The sequence below is a fragment of the Sceloporus occidentalis genome, unplaced genomic scaffold, assembly GCF_023333645.1.
Source record: "Sceloporus occidentalis isolate IW3139 unplaced genomic scaffold, rSceOcc1.0.p SCAF_6, whole genome shotgun sequence".
Lineage (NCBI taxonomy): Eukaryota > Metazoa > Chordata > Lepidosauria > Squamata > Phrynosomatidae > Sceloporus > Sceloporus occidentalis.
The window spans coordinates 35,793,992-35,818,383 of NW_028316986.1; the positions used below are offsets into that span (position 1 = coordinate 35,793,992).

Here is a 24,392-nt window from a genome sequence, read left to right on the forward strand (position 1 = left end):
AATGTTGGGATCAGAGATTTTAAAGGTTACTTTTTGGACTAGAGCTCCCATAATCCCCCAGCAAGTATGGCCAGTGAGAGTTGTGCTTTAGAACATAACTTTTCCATGCTCTGTTTAATGCTGATGGTATTAAAAATAATTTTCAAAATTGCTAGTGAGTTCAAACCCTCTATAAATCTCAAATATTATTTGAAGCAATTGCCTTGCTGTGTGTCTTTTACCATCTTGAATTTAGAAGAACATAATTCAAGCCATTGTTTTCTTCTCTAAATCCCCTGATTAAGTTATATTAATATAGTTCCGAAAATGGGAAGTTAATGTGCCTTCTGTTGCTTTAGCTGAAGGTGTGGAGAAACACGTGAAAGATTAGGGTTCATTGCTTTTCAGTCTTGCTGAGCTAAGTAAAACTGGTGAAGTCAAGAATGTTTTGGTTTCATGTATGCACCAGTTCATTAAATTTTTGCTGCATCTTTCAAAGCCATGACCCTTCAGTCATATTATGGAAAGGTGAAAATTTAAGTACACATCTAAGTGTTTCAAGGGTCACAAAGCCATTGCTTTAATTGAAATGATGTTTAAAAATAGCTCACTTCTGAGCTTTGTATAAATAAAATATTTTCCTCCATGTGAACAAGAAATAGCAAGCTTGCTTGGCACTTTAGATAAGAGTCCTCTCCAGAGGAGTACAGTGGCTCAAAAGAGCCTTTTTCTATGTACTAGAGCAAGAGGATAAGGTAAGTTAGAAATAATATGAATGGAGTTAAATCTTGGCAGTGTCTGAACCGTAAGAAAGCTAGACACTCAGTATTTGAATTAGTGCTAGAAAGGGTGGGGTCTTCTCTGCTTTTGATTTTTTAGGACAGCTCCACAAAATATGCTGCAGACATGGTTGCTGTGGGTATAAACTCATAGAGTACAGATTATATGTGTGTGTGTGTGTGTGTGTGTGTGTGCGCGCACGCGCACACACACACACACACACACACGCGTAGATTATATGCATTTAAACAGCCAGCTTTTAAATCAAGGGCAGGAGGATAATGACACTAGCTGCATGCAGCTCCCAAGGCCTTCAGGGCTCCTTTGTACTCCCTTTTCATTTTTTTTTAATGGCCAAAAATGTTTGGACCATTGCCAGACCTTTGCCAAAGATACTGTAAAAAGAAAAGGAAGTAAGCTGGACATTGACTTCCAGTCAATGTCTCTCGCTCTCTTTTTAAAAGAGTTCTCCTCAAAAATAGTCTAGGAGCATTTTTGGCCCCATTTTTAAAAAGTTTTTTATATTTCAGGGGTAGGGATGTATTAGTGACGTGGACCTCCAAGATAGGGTTGCCATATCCCGCCCCCCGGCGGGACAATCCCGGTTTGGGCGGTGCCATCCCGGTCCCGGTCCGGTTTGGCGCCCAAACCGGGACGGCCCCGCCCACCGCGGCCACCTCCGCCGCCGCCGCGGCTCCAAGGCCTTTCTGAGGCCTGGGAGTCGGGACGGAAAAGGAGGGCAGCGAGGCCTGAGGCGGAGGAGGCTGCAGGGAGGCGGCGCCTCTTGGGCGCAGCCGCGCCAACCTCCCCGCCTCCCTGCAGCCTCCTCCCTCCTTCCTGGCCTCCGCGGGGGCCAAGAAGGACGAGAGGCCGGGGCGATCGCCGCCGGCCTCCTCGCCTCCTTCCTGGTCCCTGCGGGGGCCAAGAAGGAGGCGAGGCCGGGGCGATCGCCGCCGGCCTCCTCGCCTCCTTCCTGGTCCCTGCGGGGGCCAAGAAGGAGGCGAGGCCGGGGCGATCGCCGCCGGCCTCCTCGCCTCCTTCCTGGTCCCTGCGGGGGCCAAGAAGGAGGCGAGGCCGGGGCGATCGCCGCCGGCCTCCTCGCCTCCTTCCTGGTCCCTGCGGGGGCCAAGAAGGAGGCGAGGATCGGGGCGATCGCCGCCGGCCTCCTCGCCTCCTTCCTGGCCTCCGCGGGGGCCAAGAAGGAGGCGAGGCCGGGGCGATCGCCGCCGGCCTCCTCGCCTCCTTCCTGGTCCCTGCGGGGGCCAAGAAGGAGGCGAGGATCGGGGCGATCGCCGCCGGCCTCCTCGCCTCCTTCCTGGTCCCTGCGGGGGCCAAGAAGGAGGCGAGGCCGGGCCGATCGCCGCCGGCCTCCTCGCCTCCTTCCTGGTCCCTGCGGGGGCCAAGAAGGAGGCGAGGCCGGGGCGATCGCCGCCGGCCTCCTCGCCTCCTTCCTGGTCCCTGCGGGGGCCAAGAAGGAGGCGAGGCCGGGGCGATCGCCGCCGGCCTCCTCGCCTCCTTCCTGGTCCCTGCGGGGGCCAAGAAGGAGGCGAGGATCGGGGCGATCGCCGCCGGCCTCCTCGCCTCCTTCCTGGCCTCCGCGGGGGCCAAGAAGGAGGCGAGGCCGGGGCGATCGCCGCCGGCCTCCTCGCCTCCTTCCTGGTCCCTGCGGGGGCCAAGAAGGAGGCGAGGCCGGGGCGATCGCCGCCGGCCTCCTCGCCTCCTTCCTGGTCCCTGCGGGGGCCAAGAAGGAGGCGAGGATCGGGGCGATCGCCGCCGGCCTCCTCGCCTCCTTCCTGGTCCCTGAGGGTCCCAGGAACGAGGCGAGGCCCCGATCCTGGCCTCCGATCGTGGCGGGGCCCAGGCGGGGAGGGAAAGCCTCCTTAAGTGGAGGCTTTCCCTTGCCGCTTGGCCTCCGCTGCGATCGCAGTAAAATGTAGGACAGAATTTTCAAATGTAGGACACACTTTTTGTGTGTCCTACATTTGAAAATTTTGTCCTACATTTTTCCCGGTTTCGAGGTCCGGCACTATGGCAACCCTACTCCAAGACCTCCTCCCAACTTGTGACAGTTGTCTATCCCTGTTTTAAATCTTGGAGAGAATTTTTCCACTTCCCCAGTCTCTTGTTCTACTTTCGTATATGAGTGGAGTAACAGACCTGTACTTAATCACTTTATGGAAGAAAAAAAGTCTCAAGATACTGCTAATGATACTATGATAGTTCCATATGTTAACAAAAAAGGGAGAATTGCTTCTCTGCAACCAAACTTTTTAAAAAATATTTCGATATGGTTGTTGAAGCCTCTGACATCTGATTTTGGAGGGTCAAATCCTAAGTAATCCAGTTTCTGATCATGTTCTTTTTGGCTGATCCATCTGCTATTCAGAAATAGTGCTACCAACAATAACAGGTGTTTTATCAGCAGTGCTGACCCCGTCTATGATCTTGCCCCATGGCAAAGCAAACTGCTGAACATGGCAGATTTTAGGTAAATTGAGATTTTTCTTTTGTTCTTAAGTTTTGAATACTTCATTTAGAATAGATAATTATGAGCCAGTTATGCTGTCAATAGCCATTCTTCCCATTTGTTCTAATAATTAATTCTGTATTTTAAAAATATTGGATTTGTACATCAGAAAACAATCTGATTAGACAATTTGCTAGTCTTTAGAAAAGGGATTATTTTTGCCCCGCTACACATTGCATTGGACAAACAATGCCCCTTGACTTTGTTTAATGCTGCAGGGGCTATTTACTATATGCAAGTGAGATCTGTATCTGAATCTTGCAGCAGGATGGATTTGTCCCCCAAGAAGAGTAATTCTGTTCATGGTTCAAGCCAGCCAGTCTCTCCAAAAGGGAGACACAAGTCTTCTTCTGCTCCAGTCTCCTAGTTTTCTTTTCTAAATATCACTCTATCTTCCATGGCTACTATGTACACAGAGACTTCACTTGAACTATAGTAGGGTAGTTGCTCCCTTGGGGTTTTCATTTTTTTATTTTTTTAAAAAAGTATTTCTCTCAAATCTCCTCCTTATTTTTCATTGGATGTGTTTTGGCTATTGCACTGCCAGCCTTCACATTCTGAGAAGGAGTAATGAGTCATCATTAGTCGATGCCATTCTGAATGGAAATTTGTTATCTATTACAGCAGGCCATTGGGTTTGATGCCTGTTGGGTTTGATGCCTAGAACCCCTATGGTTACCACAATGTATGGCTGCTCAAGTCCCATTATTTGCAATGGCATAGTAAAATGGTCTGTTATATAAAATGGCAAACTCAAGGTTTGCTTTTGGGAATCTATGTGTGGAATGTTTTCAAGCTGTGGATGGTGGACACCATGGATGCAGAATCCATGGAGGCTGACTGTATTATTATTTAATAAGTACAGAGTATGTTGTGTCGTATTACCAGTGGGTCTAAAGTGTTGCCAGTCTACTATACATTGTTCCTGCCCTGTACTTTGGTCAAAGTAGGGGCAATAATAATGGGATCAATGTTTTTGCCTCAGCCAGTAACACAGTAGTAAGTGGAAATTGCACCAGTTTTCTCATCCAAGCAACTTATTTTCATCCAAGCAAACCGAAATATACTCATCTCATACAAACATGGATACACAACATAGTGTACTGAAGAGTATCTAAACCAGGATTCATAAGTTAATGTTAGCAACAACTACTATCTGTACATGAAAAACAAACAGTTGGTTTTTGTTTTTAAAAAAGACAACTGAAAATCAAAGATAATTTGCCATGAAAAAATGGGATGTTATCTTTTTAGTGAGTCCTTTCTCAGCAAGTCTTGGACCTGATTGTGTGATTCAGAAATTCAACTCCAGATGTAACTTCAGATTGGAGTTCAGAAATCCCTAAACTTTGTGCCTTGCCATCAGTCAATAATGCCTTGACAGAACTGGATGAGATTACAAGAACAGTAGGTCACTCCAAGGAAATGAAGACCGCCAGAATTCAGACAAAGAAGTACAGGGAGTTTTTAATTAGATGCCTTTACAATTAGATTTCATTTTTGAAAATGAGAATGGCTGTTTGTTTGTTTTTTTAAAAAAATCTTGGCAGAATTACAGTTAGCACTGCCCTTCTCAGCAGGTGAAATATGGGAAATGTTAGGCAGAGAAATGGGAAGGGGATTTGGTGAAAAACAGTTTTTACCGAATGAGTGTGCAACTGCTTTGAGTGCAAGATGCTAAACACACCCATGCCACACCTCAATCCCCATTTATTAAAAAACAAAATATTTTTAACAAACCCACCCTTAAACACTTGGAGATATGGGGGGAACTGCAATGTCTTCTCCTACCCATCTCCCCAGTGAGATATTTGAAACAGCAGAGGGACTTTTGAAGCAGAAATTAAATTGGAAGTTGCTTAAAACAAGTTATAAAGAGGCCTAAATTGCCCCCACATTCTTTTAGAGGGCCTGGGGGGTATTATGAATTTTAGAAATTCTGTAAAATTGGCAGGAGGGCTTGGGGGACTCAAAAATGGCCCAAAAGTTACTTTCCCTATATTCTGCATCAAAACCACAATGAGGTTGTCCAAAAAATACAGTTACATCAGCTTTGTGTATTTGTGGGCAATGGCATAGTAATGGCACATATCATGAAGCACACAGTCCAATATGACATGGACAGTTTATTTGGCCTTTCCCAAGTCTGCAGGATTTTAGGATTTTAGGAGGTTGGAAGCAATTTGTGCCCCTAAATTCACATATTTGTGGATGGCTGATGATTTCGGGGGGGGGGGGGGAGCAACACATTTAAGAAGTAGTTTCAGAAAAGTATGTACACTTTTCAAATGTAAACAAAACACTGTATAAACAGACTTCAGTCAGTGGGGGAAATGTATGTAAGCCTAGCATACAGTTAAAAATGGACACAAAAATGGTTAAGGAAGATGAGGAATAGGGAAAAAATGAATTTTGATTCTTTTCTTTTTCAAAACAACAAAAAACAAAGACAAATAATAGAACTGGGAATCAACCAGACATGGGTTGGCAAAGGAAGAGGTCTAGAAAGTCCTAATATTATTGTTGCAGATTCTCTGTACAGCAGTGCTTCTGATTTTTTTATGTTCAGCAAGGCTAGCAATAAAGAAAGATTGTTGCATGCCTTCAAGTCACTTCTGACTTATGGCAACCCTAAAGCAAACATATCATAGGATACTGTAGGTAACATTTGTTTGAGGGGATTTACCTTTGCCTTCCTCTGAAGCTGAGAGAGTGCGACTTGTACAAAGTCACCCAGTGGGTTTCCATTACCAAGTGGGGATTGCAACCCTTGTCTCTAGAATCATATCCCAGTGCTCAAACCTCTACACCATGTTAGCTCTCTACACCTCTACACCATGATAGATCAGTGGTCCCCAAACCTTTTGGGACCACCACCCTCTTTCCTCTTGGGTGACAACGCTAGTGCCCCCTGCGTGCCTATTTCCTGATATTAAGTCTACTGTTGTACCACAAATTTAAAACAACCAAGCTTGGTTGTTGCTCCCTTTGCACCCAGTCACCTGGGGAGCAGCAACTGAGCAGCTGGCTAAGTAGAGAGCAGCAAGTGAGCTTGAACAAAAATGTCCTTGCTTGCCAGTGAAAGGCCAGCAGGGAGCCTTCCCAGTGGCTGCTCCCACCCTGTGGAGCTCCCTTCTACAGGAGGCTAGGATGGCTCTCTCCCTGCTGGCCTTTTGCTGACAAGCAAAGACATTTTTGTTCAAGCAAGCTTTATAAAATTATGCAGGCCAGGTTTTATGGGGGATGGGGGACTGGTTTAGATCTGTGATTCTCAACTATCCTAATGCCACGACTCTTTAATACATTTCCTCATATTGTGGTGACCCCAAGCATAAAATTGCAGTGTCTCAGTTCCTAAGACCATTGGAAATATGTGTTTTCCGATAGTCTTAGGTGACCCCTTTGAAAGGGTTGTTCGACTCCCAAAGCGGTCACGACCCACAGGTTGAGAACTGCTGGTTTAGATTATTTTTAACCTTGTATGTTTTAAATTTTGTATGATGTATTTTTTTTAAAAAAACTTTTTACTGTTTTAATTAGATTATTTTAATTGTGTGTTAAAGTGTTGTTTTTGTATGTATGTATGTATGTATGTATGTATGTATGTATGTTGTGAGCTGCCTTGGGTCCCAACTTGGAAGAAAGGAGGGATAAAAATAAAATAAAATAAAGTAGTGACCAAGAAGTCTCTCACCAGGGCCAGCCTTGCAGTAAAGGCCAGCACAGGCAAGAGGCTTCTAAGTCCCTGCTCAACTGGCTGCTTGGTCTCTATTCCCTTTGCACCTGCTCACCATTAGAGCAGCAACTGTGTAGCTGGCTGAGCAGTGACAGAGAAGTCTCTGACCCATTCTGGCTTTGTCACAAAGGTTAGTGTGGACTTCTTGGTCAGTTCTCAACCAGCTGCTTGATCACTGCTCCCAAGGTGACTAAGTGGAAACTGAGAAGCTTCTTCCCAGCAATCTCCTTCATCAGGGTGGAGAGGGACATAGTCAGTGTTATGTATAGTAGGTTTACAGAGGCTACATGCTCTGGATTGGAGAACTTTTCTCTCAGCCTGTCTGATGAAAGAAATTAGGAGGGGGATGGAGCACACAAAGCTTATGCAGGTTCTGAAAGCTCCTTTTTGCTGCTGTTTCTTCCCCACTGCCACATGCTCTAACTCCTTGCTCCAGTCACTCTGTCACAAAATGCTGTTGATCCAAGCAACAGAAATGAATTATTTATTTTATTTTATTTTTATCGCATACCAGTATTTTAACTGAAGGCCCCCACACCCCCTTTTTCCCTCACTGCCCCCCTGCTGCCCTCTTTCACCCTCACCAGATCTTTCCACAGCCCCCTGTTTGAGGGGGGCCAAGAAAGGAATGTGGCATCACCTTTAAGCCTAACTGGTTTTGTTTGGAATTAATGTGGTGTCATCATGTCATTTAACCTCACACGATGCGTGGATGTGCACTGAAGGAAACATACTCTCAAAGCCAGTATTCTTGTCACTCTTATTTTATACAGCTATTTCTAGTTCAGCCATATGCTGTTGTGTTGCTGGTAGCTAAGAGATGAGATTGTTTTGGAGAATAGTCTTTCTAACTTGCAGTGAAGATAAATTTGCTACCATGGTCTATTTCCAGCAGGTTTTACTTTTCTTTTTTTTAACAGTTTCTGCTAAGTCATTCACTTATCTCTTCATCAAATAATTGGTCTTTCAAATTGCTTAAGTAATGCTAATATATTGATGTTGTTTGAGTGTCTGTTGTTGTTCCTGTGATTTCCAGTTCCTTAAATGTGAAAACTGCCCTAGCTGTGTTTGAGAATACAGTCCATAAACTTTTTATGGCCGAGTGCCACTGATAGAATTACTTCATCAGAACAGCAAGCATTGATGTGTAGGGATTCCTCATCCATAGAGATCACAGTGGTGTTATGAGATATGGTTAAGCATGGCTGGATATATGTGCTAGGGACTCCTCTCTTGGGAAAGGGGTTGGTGGTTTTTGCTTTTTAATTGTTCATTTGTTTATTGCCCTCCTTTTCCACCAAGAAACTAAACATGATTTATGTATGGTTGCCAAGCAACTTACAGTGGCTGATCTTAGGAACAGAACTATTTCAAAACTGGATTGTTTTTAGACTGCTTTTAGGAGTTTTTAAAGAATATTTTAATGGAGTTTTAAACATGTTTTAATCTTTGTTTTGTTTTAATTGGTTTTAATTTGTTCTTAACCTGGGAGTCCTTGTGGAATGGGTGATGATACACAAATATTTCAAACAAACAAATTCCACTATGGCCTGTCTGACCATTTTATTGCTGGTAAAATCAACAGGTTAGTTGTTGTTGTGTGCCTACAAGTCATTTCTGACTTATGGTGACCCCAAGGCCATTGGGTTTTCTTGGTAAGTTTCTTCAGACAGGGGTTGCAATTGCCATCCTCTCAAGCTGAGAGAATATGACTTGGTCAAGGTCACCCAGTGGTTTTCCTTGGCTGAATGAAATTCGAACCCTGGTCTGTAGAGTCCTAATTCAACACTTAAACTATTACAACATGCAGAACTAATATGAAAATTAATAGGTTAGTCCTCAAAGAGAGCCAGCATGAATTACTGGTTTGAGCAATAGAGTTTGACACTGGAGACCAAGGTTCAAATCCTTGCTTGGCCATGGAAGCTCACTAGTAACCTTAGCCAAGTCACACTCTCTTACCCTCAGTGATGGTGAACCTTTTAGAGACCGAGTGCCCAAACTGCAACCCCAAACCCACTTATTTATTGCAAAGTGCCATGTCCCTCTGGATTTCTAGTAACAAACTATGGCAAACTCTATGCCTGGGTGATGGTACATGTGCCCACAGAGAGGGCTCTGAGTGCCACTTCTGGCACGCGTGCCATAGGTTCGCCATCACTGCCTCAGAGGAAGGCAAAGGCAAACCCTCTCTGTCTTGCCAAAAAAGCTGTGTGGTAGGTTCATCTTAGGATCTCCATAACTTAGAAATGACTTAGAGGAACACAACAATCTCAAGAAGAAGAATATACTTTAAAAGACATCTTGTTTTTGAGAGACAATTTCAATTCTTAAGGTAAAATTAAGGTGTAGATTTTCCTGCAGAACCTGGTGGTGGACTGGGCCATGGACAATTCCTTACTTCAAAATCTACACTGTCACACCACCTTTGCAGACTTTAAAAGGGCTCACTTTCAAAGGCCCTGCCTGATCCAATTGTTCTATCAGTACCCAAGGAGACATTCTGCTGTGATTTCTGCAACCGGACTTGTTTATCTCGGATTGGCCTTTTTAGTCATCAACACGCTTGTAGAAAGCGTGGGATGAGTCCTTCCTGAATCTTCGTTTGCGAAGTCAAGCCAGAGAGACTGGCCTTTAGTCACAAGATACTTTGTAAAAAGTATATTTAAATGAAAATAAATAGATTGTAATCCTACCCTGAAAAATAAGATAAGAGGAACTCCTGCTATTTGTAGTGAATAAATATCTAATGGCTTTCATGTAGCAACTACAGTTTATTCATCTCCTCCTAGAGAAAATCTCCACTAGGAACAAGGTCTCTTGTAGATAGTGCTGGAGATTAACGCACCACTAGGGTTGCTTCTTTCCCTTACCAATAAGCTTTACATCCATATTATTTTACTTTTATTTCATTTATTTCACTTCTCAGCTAAATCAGGATCCCAAATCTGTGTCCAAATACCTACTAAAATCATATGACTCAAAGCAGCAATAGGCAATAAAACCACAAATTAAACCATACATTCAGAACATCAAAATACACTTTCAATTGTGTGATTTCACAACACTTTAAAACACTATAGCTGGCTGACTCTTAGCTCAGGAATCTTTCTCAGAATTGGTCTTGAACTGAAGAGGAAAAGAGGTTTTCTCCATCATCACCCCCTTAGCTTGCTAGCAGTTGAGAGTGCTGCAGGGATAGGATTTTTAATTAAGTTTTAAGAAAACTGCTAAAAGAGCATACCTAACTCATTGCTGAATTGCAACTTAGGACAGCCAAGGCAAGTCAAACAAAATGAAGATTATAATATTTTATATGTGTGAAAAGGTAGAACTTTTTAATTCTATAATTTTGTGTGATGTGTAAAAAGCTATGCTTAACTAACTGGCTCTGTCAAATTTTTATCAAAAGTGTTCTGAAGTGTTATTAATTTTGCCTAGTGAATTATTCTGAAATGTTATTTAGAATAAATTTTTCCTATTGTATTGCTTCACAAGGGCCAAAATATGCTAAAGGCACCAGATCTTATCTGATCCTGGAAGCTAAACAGGAGCAGCTTTCATTAGTACTTGGATGAGAGACTGCCAATGAATGCCTGGTGCTGCAGGCCATCTTTCAGAGGAAGGAACTTGCAAAACTACCTCTAAATATTCCTTGTCTAAGAAAACCATGTGAGCCAGTGTGCTGTAGTGGTTTGAGTGTTAGTTCAGGAGACTGGAGATCAGGGTTTGATTCTCTGCTCAGCCATGGAAATCCATTGGGTGACTTTGGGCATGTCACACATTCTCAGCCCCAGAAAACCCTATGATAGGTTTGTCTTAAGACTTACCACATGGGGTTAAAAGCCCAGTTTATCTTTCCTGAATTCAGTGCTAATTGGAAGGCAGCCAGGTTCTGTCACACAGAAATCATCACCAAATTGGTGACTGGGTCCATCCCGGATGCAGCCCATGTCCTATAAGCTGCTTCCATGGCCATTTTTAGAAGTTGGAAGTTTCTGTTTTAGAAAAGGGGCCACAGGAGTGGCTTACAGGACCCGGGCTGCATCCAGGACAGACATGGGCAGTGATTCGGCAGCAATTTCTGTAGGACCTGGCTGCCTCTCAAATTAGCATTGAATTTGGGAAAGGTGAGCCGGGGTTTTAACCACATGCAATAGGATCCTTAAGAGTTACCATAAGTCAGAAATACCTTGAAGGCTCACAACAACAAAGAAAACCCTATGAAACTTATGGAGTTGCCATAAGTCAACAGGTTACGTGAAGGCAAACACATATACATTGTTTCAGAAGTTAAAGGAATATTTTCTGGTCTATAGCCATTTTTAAAGGATCTCCTTTTGGACTATTTAGTCATGTTGTTTACTCTGTTTTCATTTCCATTATGCCTTCAGAATGATATTGGATTCGATGTATTTGCTGAGTATATTGGAAATAGAATTTGATGTCAGAATCTTCTCAACTTCCATACCATAGAACAAAAACCATTGTGAAGTGACAAACATAAAAAGATTTTTACTCCCTAAGAGAGTAATAAAAATGCCATCTTTGTCACCAAACTTACTTTTAAGGATTAATGGCAGTAGGAATACAATGTTTATTACACTGACCTCTTCTTTTTCAATTATGCCATTTAAAAGCCATTACAATTAGCTCTTGCTGGGTTTCATTACTGGTGTTCTGTCCCCCATCTTTAATGTTTTACAGGAAACAGTAACACACTCTTTTATTTATGAAACAGTTGTCCTTGACCTTTGCACAAAATGTGTTGCTCTTAAAGAAACAGATAAGTTGTATCAGCTTGAAGTACAAAGAGGAAATAAGTTTTTCTGACTTGGCAGTTCGTTTCTGACATCCAGAAAGCATGGCAGAGTAACATAAACTTAGATTTAAAAAAAACATTCAGGGGTAGCTGTGTTGGCCATATAGCAAATCAAAAATCCATCAAACAATGATAACTTTATTGGAACAACCAAAATGTACAATTACATGTTGCCACTCCACTGGCTTCTTCATTAGGCAAGGTGTTAAAAACCATACAGGAGGGGGAAAGATTTAAGATGTTAGTCATAGGCCTGCATTTTTTGTTCTCAGTTCAGATGGTGTGGAGGGGTATTATTTGCAGGCTGGAACCTCCTCCTTCTGGCCATTGTCACTGGGAGATTCTGAAAGTCCAGGAAATTTAACATCCATTTGCAAAATAAATAAAATAAAATAAAATAATAATAAAAAAGATTCTTTGAAATCCAGCATGTCTCTGTCCTTTGTGAGGCCCAGGCTCCTTTTGTTAGATGGAGGACACTGAATTTATCAAGATGTCTTCATGCTTGCATCAGGAAAACGTTAGGTGAGATAAAACATGCCAGTCAAGTCCCAGTTTTAGAAAAAAATGTTTTATCTTTGTTGGAGACAAGAACCTCAAGTAGTAGGGTCCCAGTCCACTGGCTCTCTCTTCAGGATTCCCCTGTTGCGATTATAATGCGGTATGTTGAAATCTGAAAAAATATTCAGGGGTTGCTGTGTTGGCCATATAGCAAATCTAAAAACCAACAATGATACCTTATGGGGCCAACCAAAACTTAGATAGGTACCCTTGAAATGCTAGTGTCAGGGCAAATAGTTATCCAGTTTCAAAATCTTGATGAGTTGCCTCCAAATGTTCCAATTTGGCAAAAAAGTGCCAGTTTGTCCTCTGTTGTTGAACCTTTTTCAACTGTTTTTAAAATGTTCCAGTTTCTCCTCCCCACTTTCTCCCCTTGTTCATGATTTATTTCAGTTGCCATAAACTAAAGGCGCAAATGAACAGGCAAAATACAACTGGCCAACTCACTTGTACAGTGGCCCCTTCCTATAAGCGGGGGATCCATTCCGGACCCTCTGTGTATGGGAAAAACCATGTACGGTTAAATCCCGTTATTTTCTATGGTGGCGTGTTCCGGTGCCACTTTGTCTGCCGTGGCTTGCCTTACGTGTAAGCTCAAATCCATGTAAGGCAAGCCCTTGTATGGTGCAGGCACACTGTATTCTGGCCATGGATCTGGCCTGTTCCAGCCCTGGAACTCACTTGATCCAGTGTGGTAACAGGTGAATGTTCAGATGTCTGCCTGCCATTGTGCCGTGGAGCCACAGCTCCTCCTATTCACCTGTCACTGCTACTACCATTCTCCGTATGCAAGTGCAGAAATGGGTTGCCTGGTTTCACCATGTGGCACCACCTTTTGACATCACAGGCCATCACTGGGATCTTCAAGGAGAATGGCAGAGCCAGTGGCAGGTAAGGGGGCATGCAGTCCAATACACTACCAGATGTAGCAGTGGAGTTTCTGGGAGTTTCTGGGAATGCAAACAGCTAGTTATTTTAAACTTGGCTAAGGGCTGGTTGGGCTGGATACATTGAAATGACATCCTATCTACTGTACTTGATCCTGGCCTGGAGCTGCTGGTCTGTGTCATCTGAACAGGACGATGCCAGGCCAAGAGAGGGGTGAGGGATGGTCTTTTGACTTGTGTGTATAGACCCTAAATTCAAAATACAAAAATTAGTTTGGACTCAATTCACTTAGCACAGGGGAAAGAACAGCATGGGACAGAATTTTGCCATTCTCTGTAGATAGAGTGGAAATCAAACTGGTGCAACTTTTTCTAGCTTGTGTCTTCTTCATCACTGATAACTTTTGTCATCTTGATCTTGATGTTGCTTGGCCTCACATGTCCCGATTTTCATCTGTGAGACGTTGGAGAGGATGGATTCTCTAGTTTTGATACAAGCAAACTGGGGACGAAAGCTAGCTTTCAAGCAGTTAAACCTGGTAAACACAGTTGAAATTGTACTGTGCCCTTACAATGTCTGAAGAGAAACAGAGCTTCAGACATTTATTATTGTTTCTGAGTGGTGAAGAAGTGCAGTCAAGGTTATTCTCGCTATTCTTGGAGTTAGCTATTGAAAAACATAACAGTGAATTCAATTCATCATGAACAAAATGTTATGCCATAGGAATACTGTTATTTTTTAATATGGTATCCCTTCTTAAACTCCATATTTTTCATGGTTTAATAGCTCAAATGCCTAAAGCTTGTAATTCTGTCTTATAAAATCTAGGCCTAAAACCAGTCGTTAGCTCCAATGAGAGTAGACTCATTGACCCAATGGAATTCACATAAGAGGTGACTCTAATGCATACTTACAATTGTAATTTGTCCATAGACTTTTCTATTTAGTATTAGGCTTTTGTAATATTTCCCCAAATTTTTGTTCTCAAATACAGTGCGTCACATTTTACGTGGGCTTGGCATATGCAGCTTTCATAGAATCATAGAATTGTAAAGTTGGAAGAGACCGCAAGGGCCATCCAGTCCAACCCCCTGCCATGCAGGAAATCTCAATCAAAGCATCCCCGAGAGATGGCCATCCAGCCTCTACTTAAAGATCTCCAGGAGGGAGACTCCACCACTCTCTGAGGGAGTGTATTCCACTGTTGAACAACCCTTACTGTCAGAAAGTTCCTCCTAATGTTGAGGTGGAATCTCTTTTCCTGCAGTTTGCATCCATTGTTCCATGTTCTAGTCTCTGGAGCAGCAGAAAACAAGTTTGCTCCCTCCTCAACATGACATCCCTTCAAATATTTAAACAGGGCATACACTGAAAGCCACACCGGAAAAGCCCCTTGTGCGCCTTGGAAGAAGTAATGGGGTGTGCACCCATGGCGCGTGCACACCATTGTGCCGCTGTGGACGTGAGCCCCTTTACTTCTAATGGGGCTCCAGCACACGTGGATTTCCCCTTATGTGGAGGGATCCGGAATGGATCCCTGCATCAGGGGAGGGCCCACTGTAGCATATTATGGGATGTCATCCCTAGTTCCACTTCCACTTTTAAAATTACAGAGATTACAGGCAAAACCATCACCATAGAGACCTGGTACAGAATCTAAAAGACCAAGTCACAAATGTTACTAGTACTTCTCTGATGCCATTAGGTGGCCTTGAGTGTTTGGGAGGCATTTTGAACACCTGAAGTACTATACATGTGTGGTGTGTGGTGTGTGTATGCTAGATTTTGTGTGAACTTCTCTAATAGGTGAACAAAGATTGAAATGGCTTTCCATTTCTTGTAAGTCTGTCACAGTTTAAGTGTAGAGTTTTCTGGGCAAAATTACTTGAAAGCATATGAGGAACACTGATTCTATCAGCATAGATTAGTGTTTGAGACCTGTTTGGGTCATCTGGTAACTTCTGAACTGGCACAGCATATCTCCTGAGAAGGAACATGAGTATGAACCAGATACAGATGATGACAAGCCAGATAGCAGGCTGTCACTGTGACACACCAGTCTCAGTGCTCAAGACTGGTTTTCTAAACCATGATTCAAGATCCATACCATCTTTTATTGAAGTCATTGACACATCCATCTATTATATTTTATTAAAAGCTAGATTTAAGACCACACAGACCATAGCATAATAGCTTCATTTAACTTCTGGTGACATAAGTAGATAATTCTGTCAACTATGTGTGAAGCTGGAAAGTTCTGTAGCACTTAAATCTGAAAATGAATCAGACACAGTAAGTTGCTTGGATTCTATTTTATTTTAAACCTTTCTTCAAGGTTAAATAACCAATTAATAGTCTTTTTAGCAACTTGAATAGAGTAATTATAGACAGCTTTCTTTCACAAAAATCGAAGTGTGATTCTAGGAAATTAAGTTAGACATGACAGCAGGATTTCTAGGAAAGATTTTTGCAAATGTGCAGCCTGCTGTTTCTAGTTCTATACCCCCATATTTTACTTACTAATAGATTTTACAGATCAGGGTATCTTTGGTTGAAGGGCTTGTGCATTTGCTCATAGCCTTAAAAAAATATTCACATGCAAAATGCATGATTAACTATGCTATGGTATGCCATAAGATTTTGGATATAAATCAAAAGCAGTATAAGTTTTGATTTCATGTGTCCAAGGCTGAATCTGCACTGCAGAATAATACAGTTCGACACTGCCTGGCTCAGTGCGATGCAATTCTGGGATTTAGCCATCTCTGAGATATTTAGCCTTCTCTGCCAGAGTGATCTGGTGCCACAGCAAACTACAGATCCCAGGATCTCATAGGATGGAGTCATGACAGTTAAAGTGGTGTCAAACTGCATAATTTCTGCAGTGCAGATGCAACCCAAGGGATTTTTGTGTTTCTAGAGAAGTAACATGCTCCATGCTCTTTCCAAAACCTTGCTTTCCCCATATTGTACATGGCCACCTCCACATCATTTGCTGGCCATAGACAAAGATTTGGGGTGATTTTTCACTGGAAAAAGCCCATGAATGAAGGAAACCACAACCAAACATTACAGTTTAACTGTATATCCACAAATTCTTTACCCACATTTTAAGCATCCGTGGCTTGAAAATATTCAAAAATATATAAATTCCAAAAACCAAACCTTGATTTTGCCACTTTATATAAGGGGCACAGTTTTATTATCCATTTTGTGTAATGGAACATCCATGGATTTTAGTATTCATGGGGGGCAGGGGTGATCCTGGATCAAACCCAGTGGTTACCAAAGGTCTACTGTACCTGTTTTGGTCTGAAAATCAGCTGAAAATGTCAACTAGCCAAGTATGTGACATCACATCAAGTGCACCAGAAAGTGTTAACATAGCCTATTGGGGGAAGTCCACTGGAGGAGGGGGAAGGAATGTTCCTCCATGCATTTGCCCATCCCTCATTTAGATAGAGATCAAATTACTTTTTTAAGGTAGTGGAATATAACGTTCAGCAGTATACTGACACATAAGTGCAGATGTCAGAAGAGAGGGAGGACAAAAGTTGCTAGCTTGGTGGTGGCACTGGTAATTTTCTAAGTTCATTCCCATGACCAATTAGTTTCTGGGGACAGAATTTCACTTGGGTGCCATCTGGTAGTTACTGTGCTACCATGCAAAGCTGTTGCATAAAGAGGCACTGGATAGTAACTTGTACATATTCAGATAAAGAAGACCTGCTTTTATAATCCCAGAGGATTCCAACTAGAAGGTACCCTTATAGAAGATGTGGGACAGAAAGAGAGGGAAAGCAGGGATGTAGCCAGGATTTTAGGAAGGGGGGGGGGGGGTCCAGACTAAGTGCCACCATTATAATGGGGCTTGGGCGCGGTGGCGCAGCAGCATGCACCATTCATTTTTCTAACGGAAGGGGGGGTCAGGACCCCAAGAACCCCCCCCCCCCGGCTACGTCCCTGGGGAAATGTAAATGAATAGCACTATTTCACTTTTTGTATGAAATAGAAATGGACGTCCATAATGTATTTCACATGTGAAGAGATGAACATGTCTTTCTCTCCTTCCCACAAGACTCAGGGGTGTATACATGTGGATGTACAAATTATGAATTATCTACATTTTGCCACATCTGTGTCTCATGTAAGACACCAGCCATAGTGTTCCTATGAACAAGGTGCAAACTAATCTCAGTTAAAAATACGATTTACTTTTTCAAAAAAGTAATGTATTGAAAACAAGATAATTTTATATTTTGTAACTGCAAGGGATGTTTCCATACCATGATTTCTGTAGCATGTGCCAAAGCAGAGCAGCATGATTATAGCATACTAAAATAGTGCCAACAAGAGAGATGTTACGTGCATGATGAGAAATACTGTGAAAGGGTGAAAATCATGATAAAAGTAGAACAGTGCTAAGCAGCAGACTGAATTAAAACAAGGTAATTATGTGGCAGTGTTCTTTCTCAATTAAAAAAACCACTGGAATATTTGACTAATGTGGAAGAGATTTTCAAACTGTGTGACAGGTGTTCTCCGGGCATCTCATTATTTCATTCAAAATCATTATTGTCATGGTCTCCTTGGCCAGCTATATGTATCACTTATTCTAAATATTACTGATTGAGTATTCATTAAAGGCTATTCCCAACTTTATGTCCTTATTTTCATTCTCTTGATATTTTAATTCATATTTATTCTTTCTTATTCTGCATACAATATTCATATTAACAAGCAGATACACCACAGCTTGTATACAACTATGTCCATCTGCTAGAGGGACAGATTCCGTATCCCCCTGTAATTCTTCCCATGCATCCCCCAAATGCTTTGGAGAGTTGAAGACCCCTATGAAAGGGAAACTGGATCAGAAGCTCTGAACTTCCCTGTTAACTTTGAAAGGTGATTAGAATGAACATAAATATATAGGTAAATTGTACAAGGTGTTCTTGAACATCATTACCACATGATCTGTGGAAAGATTTCTGATTCAGAGTTCCAGTTCACTTACTACTTATTTTAAACATTCTTTCAGTTGACAAGAATTACAGAAAGGCCAATGGGAAATTCTAATAGGTTGTTATAAAGGGTTAAAGTGGAGCATTTAAAGATGTTGGGATGATGATAGTTCACTTGTTATTCCTCTCTTCCTCATATAACATTTTGTTCTGATCATTTATGTGAGTGTGAGGAGGAGCTCAGTTCCAGCTTGTTGTATCAGCAGCAGATGAATTAGGCAGTGATGATGACCCACCTTGCTAGTCTCTTCTTTCTCTCCTGCTCTCCAGGTAGTTGTTCTAATAACCCCTGCAAGGAGGTGGAGCAGCCATGTTCCAGCATGTTTTACCAGTAGATGAAAACCATAATAATCTCACACAGTTGTCTTAATTAAATAGAAGCTCCCATGTTTTCTAAGCAATGCTTCTGCAAATAAGCTGTGTTATAGATTTATTATAGATCAAAGGTGAGAAGCTCTTTCAGGCCAAAGGCTGAATTCAATTTCAGATAGGTTCTTGGGGATTACATTCAAATGGTGGGCGCAGAGCCTAAGGCAAAAGGGCGAAAACCAAAAAGTACTAGAATATTTTTAAACTCTTCATTTCCAGTAACTAAGCCTTTTTAGGGAAGGAAAAAATACTGAACAATGATGTTGTGAGGAAGGAGTGTAGTACAATTTCCAAATATATTGAATGGAGTTTTGATTGTTAGAGATTGCATTAATGCAACAAATGATAAGTAACAAATAACAAATGATTCATTACAATAGCAAATGACAAATTACAATAGCAAATGATAAGTAACAAACAAATAACAAATAATAAATTTCAGTTGTTTTTCCAAATGCTAGATGCACACAAAACATAATTATAACCAGAGTTGTATTTTAAATTCTTTTGTTGTTGTTGTTATGTTTTGTTTGGACAGGGTGTATTCTTAAGGTAACTGCAGTTGTGCACTAGTTGGGCTGAACCCATATTAATATTCAGTGAAATTCCATTAGCATTGAAGCCAGTGGGCAGAACAGACACTTTCTCTTATTCTTCCCTTGCAAACCTTCAGTGCCATCACCTGCTCTCTATTGGAGAGTTGGGAGAGCCTCCAGAGCAACATGAAAATAGTGCTGAAGTCTGCAGATGGACGGAGGAATTGGAGGGAGCTATTCCTGCAACTCAGTGGGAGGCCTCTGCTGGGTCCTGGGTCCCTTTGCAAATGGAAGGAGACCTGTTTGCAGAGGAGCACATCTGGATTCAATCCTGTATACTGTGTAAAGAAAAGGTCATATTTTACAATAAATTGCAAACATGGATTCTTTGGTGATTATCAATGAGGATTTGATCCTGTTCAAAAGGATCAAATTCCCTTTAAAATGAATTGGATGCCTGCCTAAATTACCCACTTGGAACAGCTCTTTTCAGTGTTCTGTGTTAGAAAGACGGTATGGTGCACCATACCACATGTGCTGTTCAGTTTGAGATGTGTATAGCAAAATAATTAGGGCAAGACCTCATATGAATGATTTTATGTGACATATACTCCTAGGGAGTATTTAAAAAGTGTCCTTATTTTCAGTACTAATTAGATTTGTAATTTAATGCCTTTAACTGATTTATCAACAGCTCAAGTTGTTTGTAATTTAGGATTTGGGAACATCTCACCACGTACAGAAGGTGGAAAGATATTCTGTATCATCTATGCCTTACTGGGAATTCCACTCTTTGGTTTTCTGTTGGCTGGAGTTGGAGATCAGCTAGGGACCATATTTGGGAAAGGAATCGCCAGAGTTGAAGACACATTTGTTGTGAGTATACTGAAGATGTTTTCCTGAAATGTAAATAAATGTAAATATTTTAAAAAGGTAACAAGATGTTTAGGATCTACATCAAAATAGTGCAACATAATTAACTGTTTGTTATTACAAAAGATCCTTTGAAATGGTAAAAGTCAGCTATGTGTAAAATAGAGCTGAGATTTTGCCCTTGCCTTTCAGAAATAAACTAAATGTTCCATGTAAGGATTTGTAACTTACCCCTTTCATCTTCACCGTTCTCCTTTTGAACAAGCAACTTTGGGAAGAACATAGTAAAATGAAAATGAAATTGGGTGAGATTGTAACCTACCTCCCCTTTACAAGGGTTTCCAAGCTATTTTTTCCAGCAAACAGTTTGGGTTGAATTGGGTGGTACATAGGGCAGAGAACGAGAGATAGGGAAGTAGTTGAACATCTCTGAAACATCTCTGTTTCACATTGTTGTATGCCAAAGCTGCTTTTAAAAAATAAATTAACAATCATAAGATGAGTTATACTAATTTGTCTGCAGCATCTAGTTCAGGCTAAGTCGCTTGTAAACCCTTGATTCTTCTGTAATGCCTTTGCCAAAGGCGTTTTGTTTTGGAAGTTATAATAATACATTGCACAAGAAAGCATGAAGGAAAAAGGAAGCTCAGTGAGAGGGCAACTTGCAAGCAATGCAAAGGAATCACTACACTTGCTTTAATAATAAGAACAAGCCCAGGGCAATTATATGGGTTCACTTCAGTTCCAACCTTAACTACCAAAATAATAGGACAGCAAAGAACAATACTAATACATATGGAAAAACAAACTAAGAACAGATCTACAGATTACAAGTACTGGTAGTACATTACGATTCCTGGATCAAACACATAAATTGTGGAGGTCATAGATGCTAGCTAGTTCCTAAACAAATTGTAGTGGTTCTTACAAAAATCCATATATAAAATATACTAAATAGGTCTCTACCAAGTTATTGAGCCTCATATTTCATTTGAAATAAATTACATCATCACTTCTTTTGGCAATTTTTTGTCAAAAACCTGGAGAGAAATACCTAGAATATAGCTTTGTACACACAAGCTGACCATATGTATTTACTTGCTGTCTGTAGAAAACAGGTGTCTGAGCAGCAAATGCAGGAAAATCTTCTGACCATGAAATGATGTATGAAAAAAATGACTTGAGAATCTGGGTCTTTTAGTCATATTCTCCACAAGTGTAGCCAAGTTCACCATACATTGAGATCCAAGTGGCATGAATTTAGTTTAAAAACACATACCTGTGTGCAGGTATCAAAGATACATCTAATATAGATTTAGCATGCAGTACTACATCTAGTCACAACAGGAACACTGCCCCTATCACATACCACAAAGAACTACTGTCTATTATATTGCCAGCTTTTGGGCAAAATGGCCAATTTCTTTCTCAAAAAGATACAAAGGTGTCCAATATGCCTGAAACATTTGCTTTTTCCCCCTCAATCAAGCAAGGTTTTAGATATTGAAGATATTGAAGATATTTTTCATTGGTTGATTTGTACAAAACTATTGAATTCTCTATTCTACTCAGTTCTACATCAAGCATCGAGCTTGTGCTTTCTGGCAATCATCTATAAACTCTACTTGTTCTCAATTTCCTCAAGAATTCAGTTAGTACTGTAATTCCAACATATCAGTAGTGGCCGGAGTACTCGGAGCTAGGGATGTATACATTCACAGTCACTAATTAGTATAGTTTTCTCTCTATTGTGGGAAAAAATGAATATTTCTGTGCAGTATTCTCCCCATATTGAGCATCCCAAAATATTCTGGAGGATTTCCCCATGCAGAGAATATGAGGGGTTTGCTTTTTAAAACAAAACAAAAAACATGCATTTTTCTTCTCAGAAAAATTCTCCAGAATATTTTGGGACATTTGAATACTGGGAGGAAAAACTATCCAAAAGGCTCCCTGCTCTGTTCCTCTCCCAAACAGGGTTTCCTAACTGTTAGTAAACCCATTTTAACCAAGAAATGTGTAAAAGACAATGGCTGCATCTACACCGCAGAGACAATCCAATTTGACACCACTTTAACTGCTGTGGCTCAATGCTATACTACTAGAGCTCTCTGACATAGAAGTAAAGTAGTTGATACAGGATTCTAGCCAGAATTTTTTGTTGATAAGAAATCATATACCATACCAGTAAGAGCGCTTCTTTTTTTTACCTGGATAGATGAAGATAATTCACCTAAAAAAGGGGTGCCAAACAGTTTGACTACAAAATCACCCACAGAAGGGAATTTGAATTAACCCATGACCAGCAAGCTGTTCTGTGAGTCAAAAAGTATGTCTTGTGATATAAACTGACATTTGGAACACTGACTCCACCCTCAGAAAATGACAGTTGCATTGTCATAAGCCAAAACTTGAGTAGTAAAGGAAACCATATAATTTTCTGAAAGTATGATTGGCACATGCTCAATGAGATACCATGAAGAACATATTTAAAGTTATGCTACAACTGTGGACAGGAGCTTTGTAAGGCCTTACATCCCAGTCCTTTCCTCCCCTCACTACAGAGATCTATCTGACCTTAAGAAATTTATTAGTCATTAAAATATTCCTATAAATTTTTGTAGACCTGCTAGGGACAGTTCATTTACTATAACCATGGCACATCTTTGGAGTGAATTTTCAAGAGTGGACCACTTGCCAATATAGTCATATATTAGCATTTAGGCACATAGTAAAAATGATTTGCTTTGTGCTTTTCAAATAGTTTCAGTTCATTCTGCCATCTTATTGTTCTGTTTGTACAGTTTTGTTACATAGTGTCTTTTGATACTCTAGTACATAGTTTCAGTTGCATTAATCTGATTTTAGTAAAGCAGCGAACACATTTTACACATATGCTTACACCTATATGAAAATGCAGTGGTTCTAATAATGACTTCTTCTTTCTTCTCCTTTTCTACCCCCTTTTCCATTTGCTTCTTTTTTCTCCCTAGAAATGGAATGTGAGTCAGACAAAGATTCGCATCATATCAACAATAATATTCATATTGTTTGGCTGTGTGCTGTTTGTTGCTCTTCCTGCAGTCATATTCAAGCACATAGAAGGCTGGAATACACTAGATGCCATTTATTTTGTAGTTATCACCTTAACAACAATTGGATTTGGAGACTATGTTGCAGGTAAGATTTTACCAAGGTCTGCTGTAAGAATTTTGGTATATGCAGAGATGTACACAATTATTGTATGTGGTTTTAGTTCTTATTTGTGTAAACTTTATTTAAGAACAATGCAGTCAGATTTGGTATCAGTCGATTTTGGATTCTTTTGTCAGTATTGTCTGTTATGACTAATATCTGCCAGGGTTGCAGAGTGGAGTCTTTCCTAGGCAAACCTGCTAGAACTTAATTTCAGACCTTTTTATAATAGTGCATTTGTAACTGGGGGGAAAACTGATTTGTAAATTTTAATAATAAAATTATTTTAAAAAGAATTTTAGCTCTTTTTCAGGCAAAACACATACTCTACCACTAACTGACCTTCCATATAAATTGTGAAGGAATTATTTCTGCCACTAAACCTGGGGTTGTTTCAGTTGGTATATGAATTTCCTGTGAAAAATAATATTCAATTGATCAATAAAGAATAAAAACAATAAAATAATTTTGTTGTTGTTGCCATTGTTGTGTGCTTTCCAATCATTCAAGTCATTTCTGACTTATGGAGAGCCTAAGGTGAACCTATTACAGCTTTTTCTAGGCAAAATTTGTTCAGGGGGATTTGCCATTGCCTTCCATTCAGGCTGAGAGAGTGTGACTGTCCAAATTCACCCAGTGGATTTCCATGGCTGAACCGAAATTTCATCCCTGGTTTTCAGAGTCACAGTCTAATGCTCAAGCCAGTACACCAGGTTGGCTCCCACCAGCTTACTGAGTATTCAAACTAGAAGAAAGTAGTATTGCTTCATATATCATGGATTTAAGAGAGTACACCAGATGCATACATGTGTTACATAGGCACCCCATGGACACACACTCTATCACTGGAAAATCGAACATTGTAGGTGCACACTGGTGAGCCATAGCTTTTTCAAACAAGTGACATATACAGGTGATAGACTTGAAAAACTAGAAAATAGTATTTTGAATTCTAAGTGCCAGAAGATTTTTCTTTCTTTTAAAAAAGGGAATAAAAAATGTTTAAGATGCATCTTCCTGCAGGAATACATTTTTGAAAGGAACACATAGAAAATGTTTGAGGTCCAGTCCTATGCATAGATGAACAGAAAGACAAATTTCT

General features: G+C 40.9%; 1 protein-coding gene across 5 annotated transcripts in view; it reads left to right on the plus strand.

Annotated features, from left to right (window-relative positions):
* Positions 1-24,392, plus strand: part of LOC149310613 (potassium channel subfamily K member 2) — a 228,844-nt gene that overhangs the window by 132,714 nt on the left and 71,738 nt on the right. For 4 of the 5 annotated variants that reach the window (XM_089529305.1, XM_089529307.1, XM_089529308.1 and 1 more), the window contains 2 exons: positions 19,917-20,098; positions 23,089-23,275. In XM_089529305.1, the coding sequence (XP_089385431.1) occupies positions 19,917-20,098; positions 23,089-23,275 (369 nt within the window). The remainder of the gene's footprint in view (positions 1-19,916; positions 20,099-23,088; positions 23,276-24,392) is intronic. The other variant, XM_089529306.1, reaches the window with a different exon arrangement.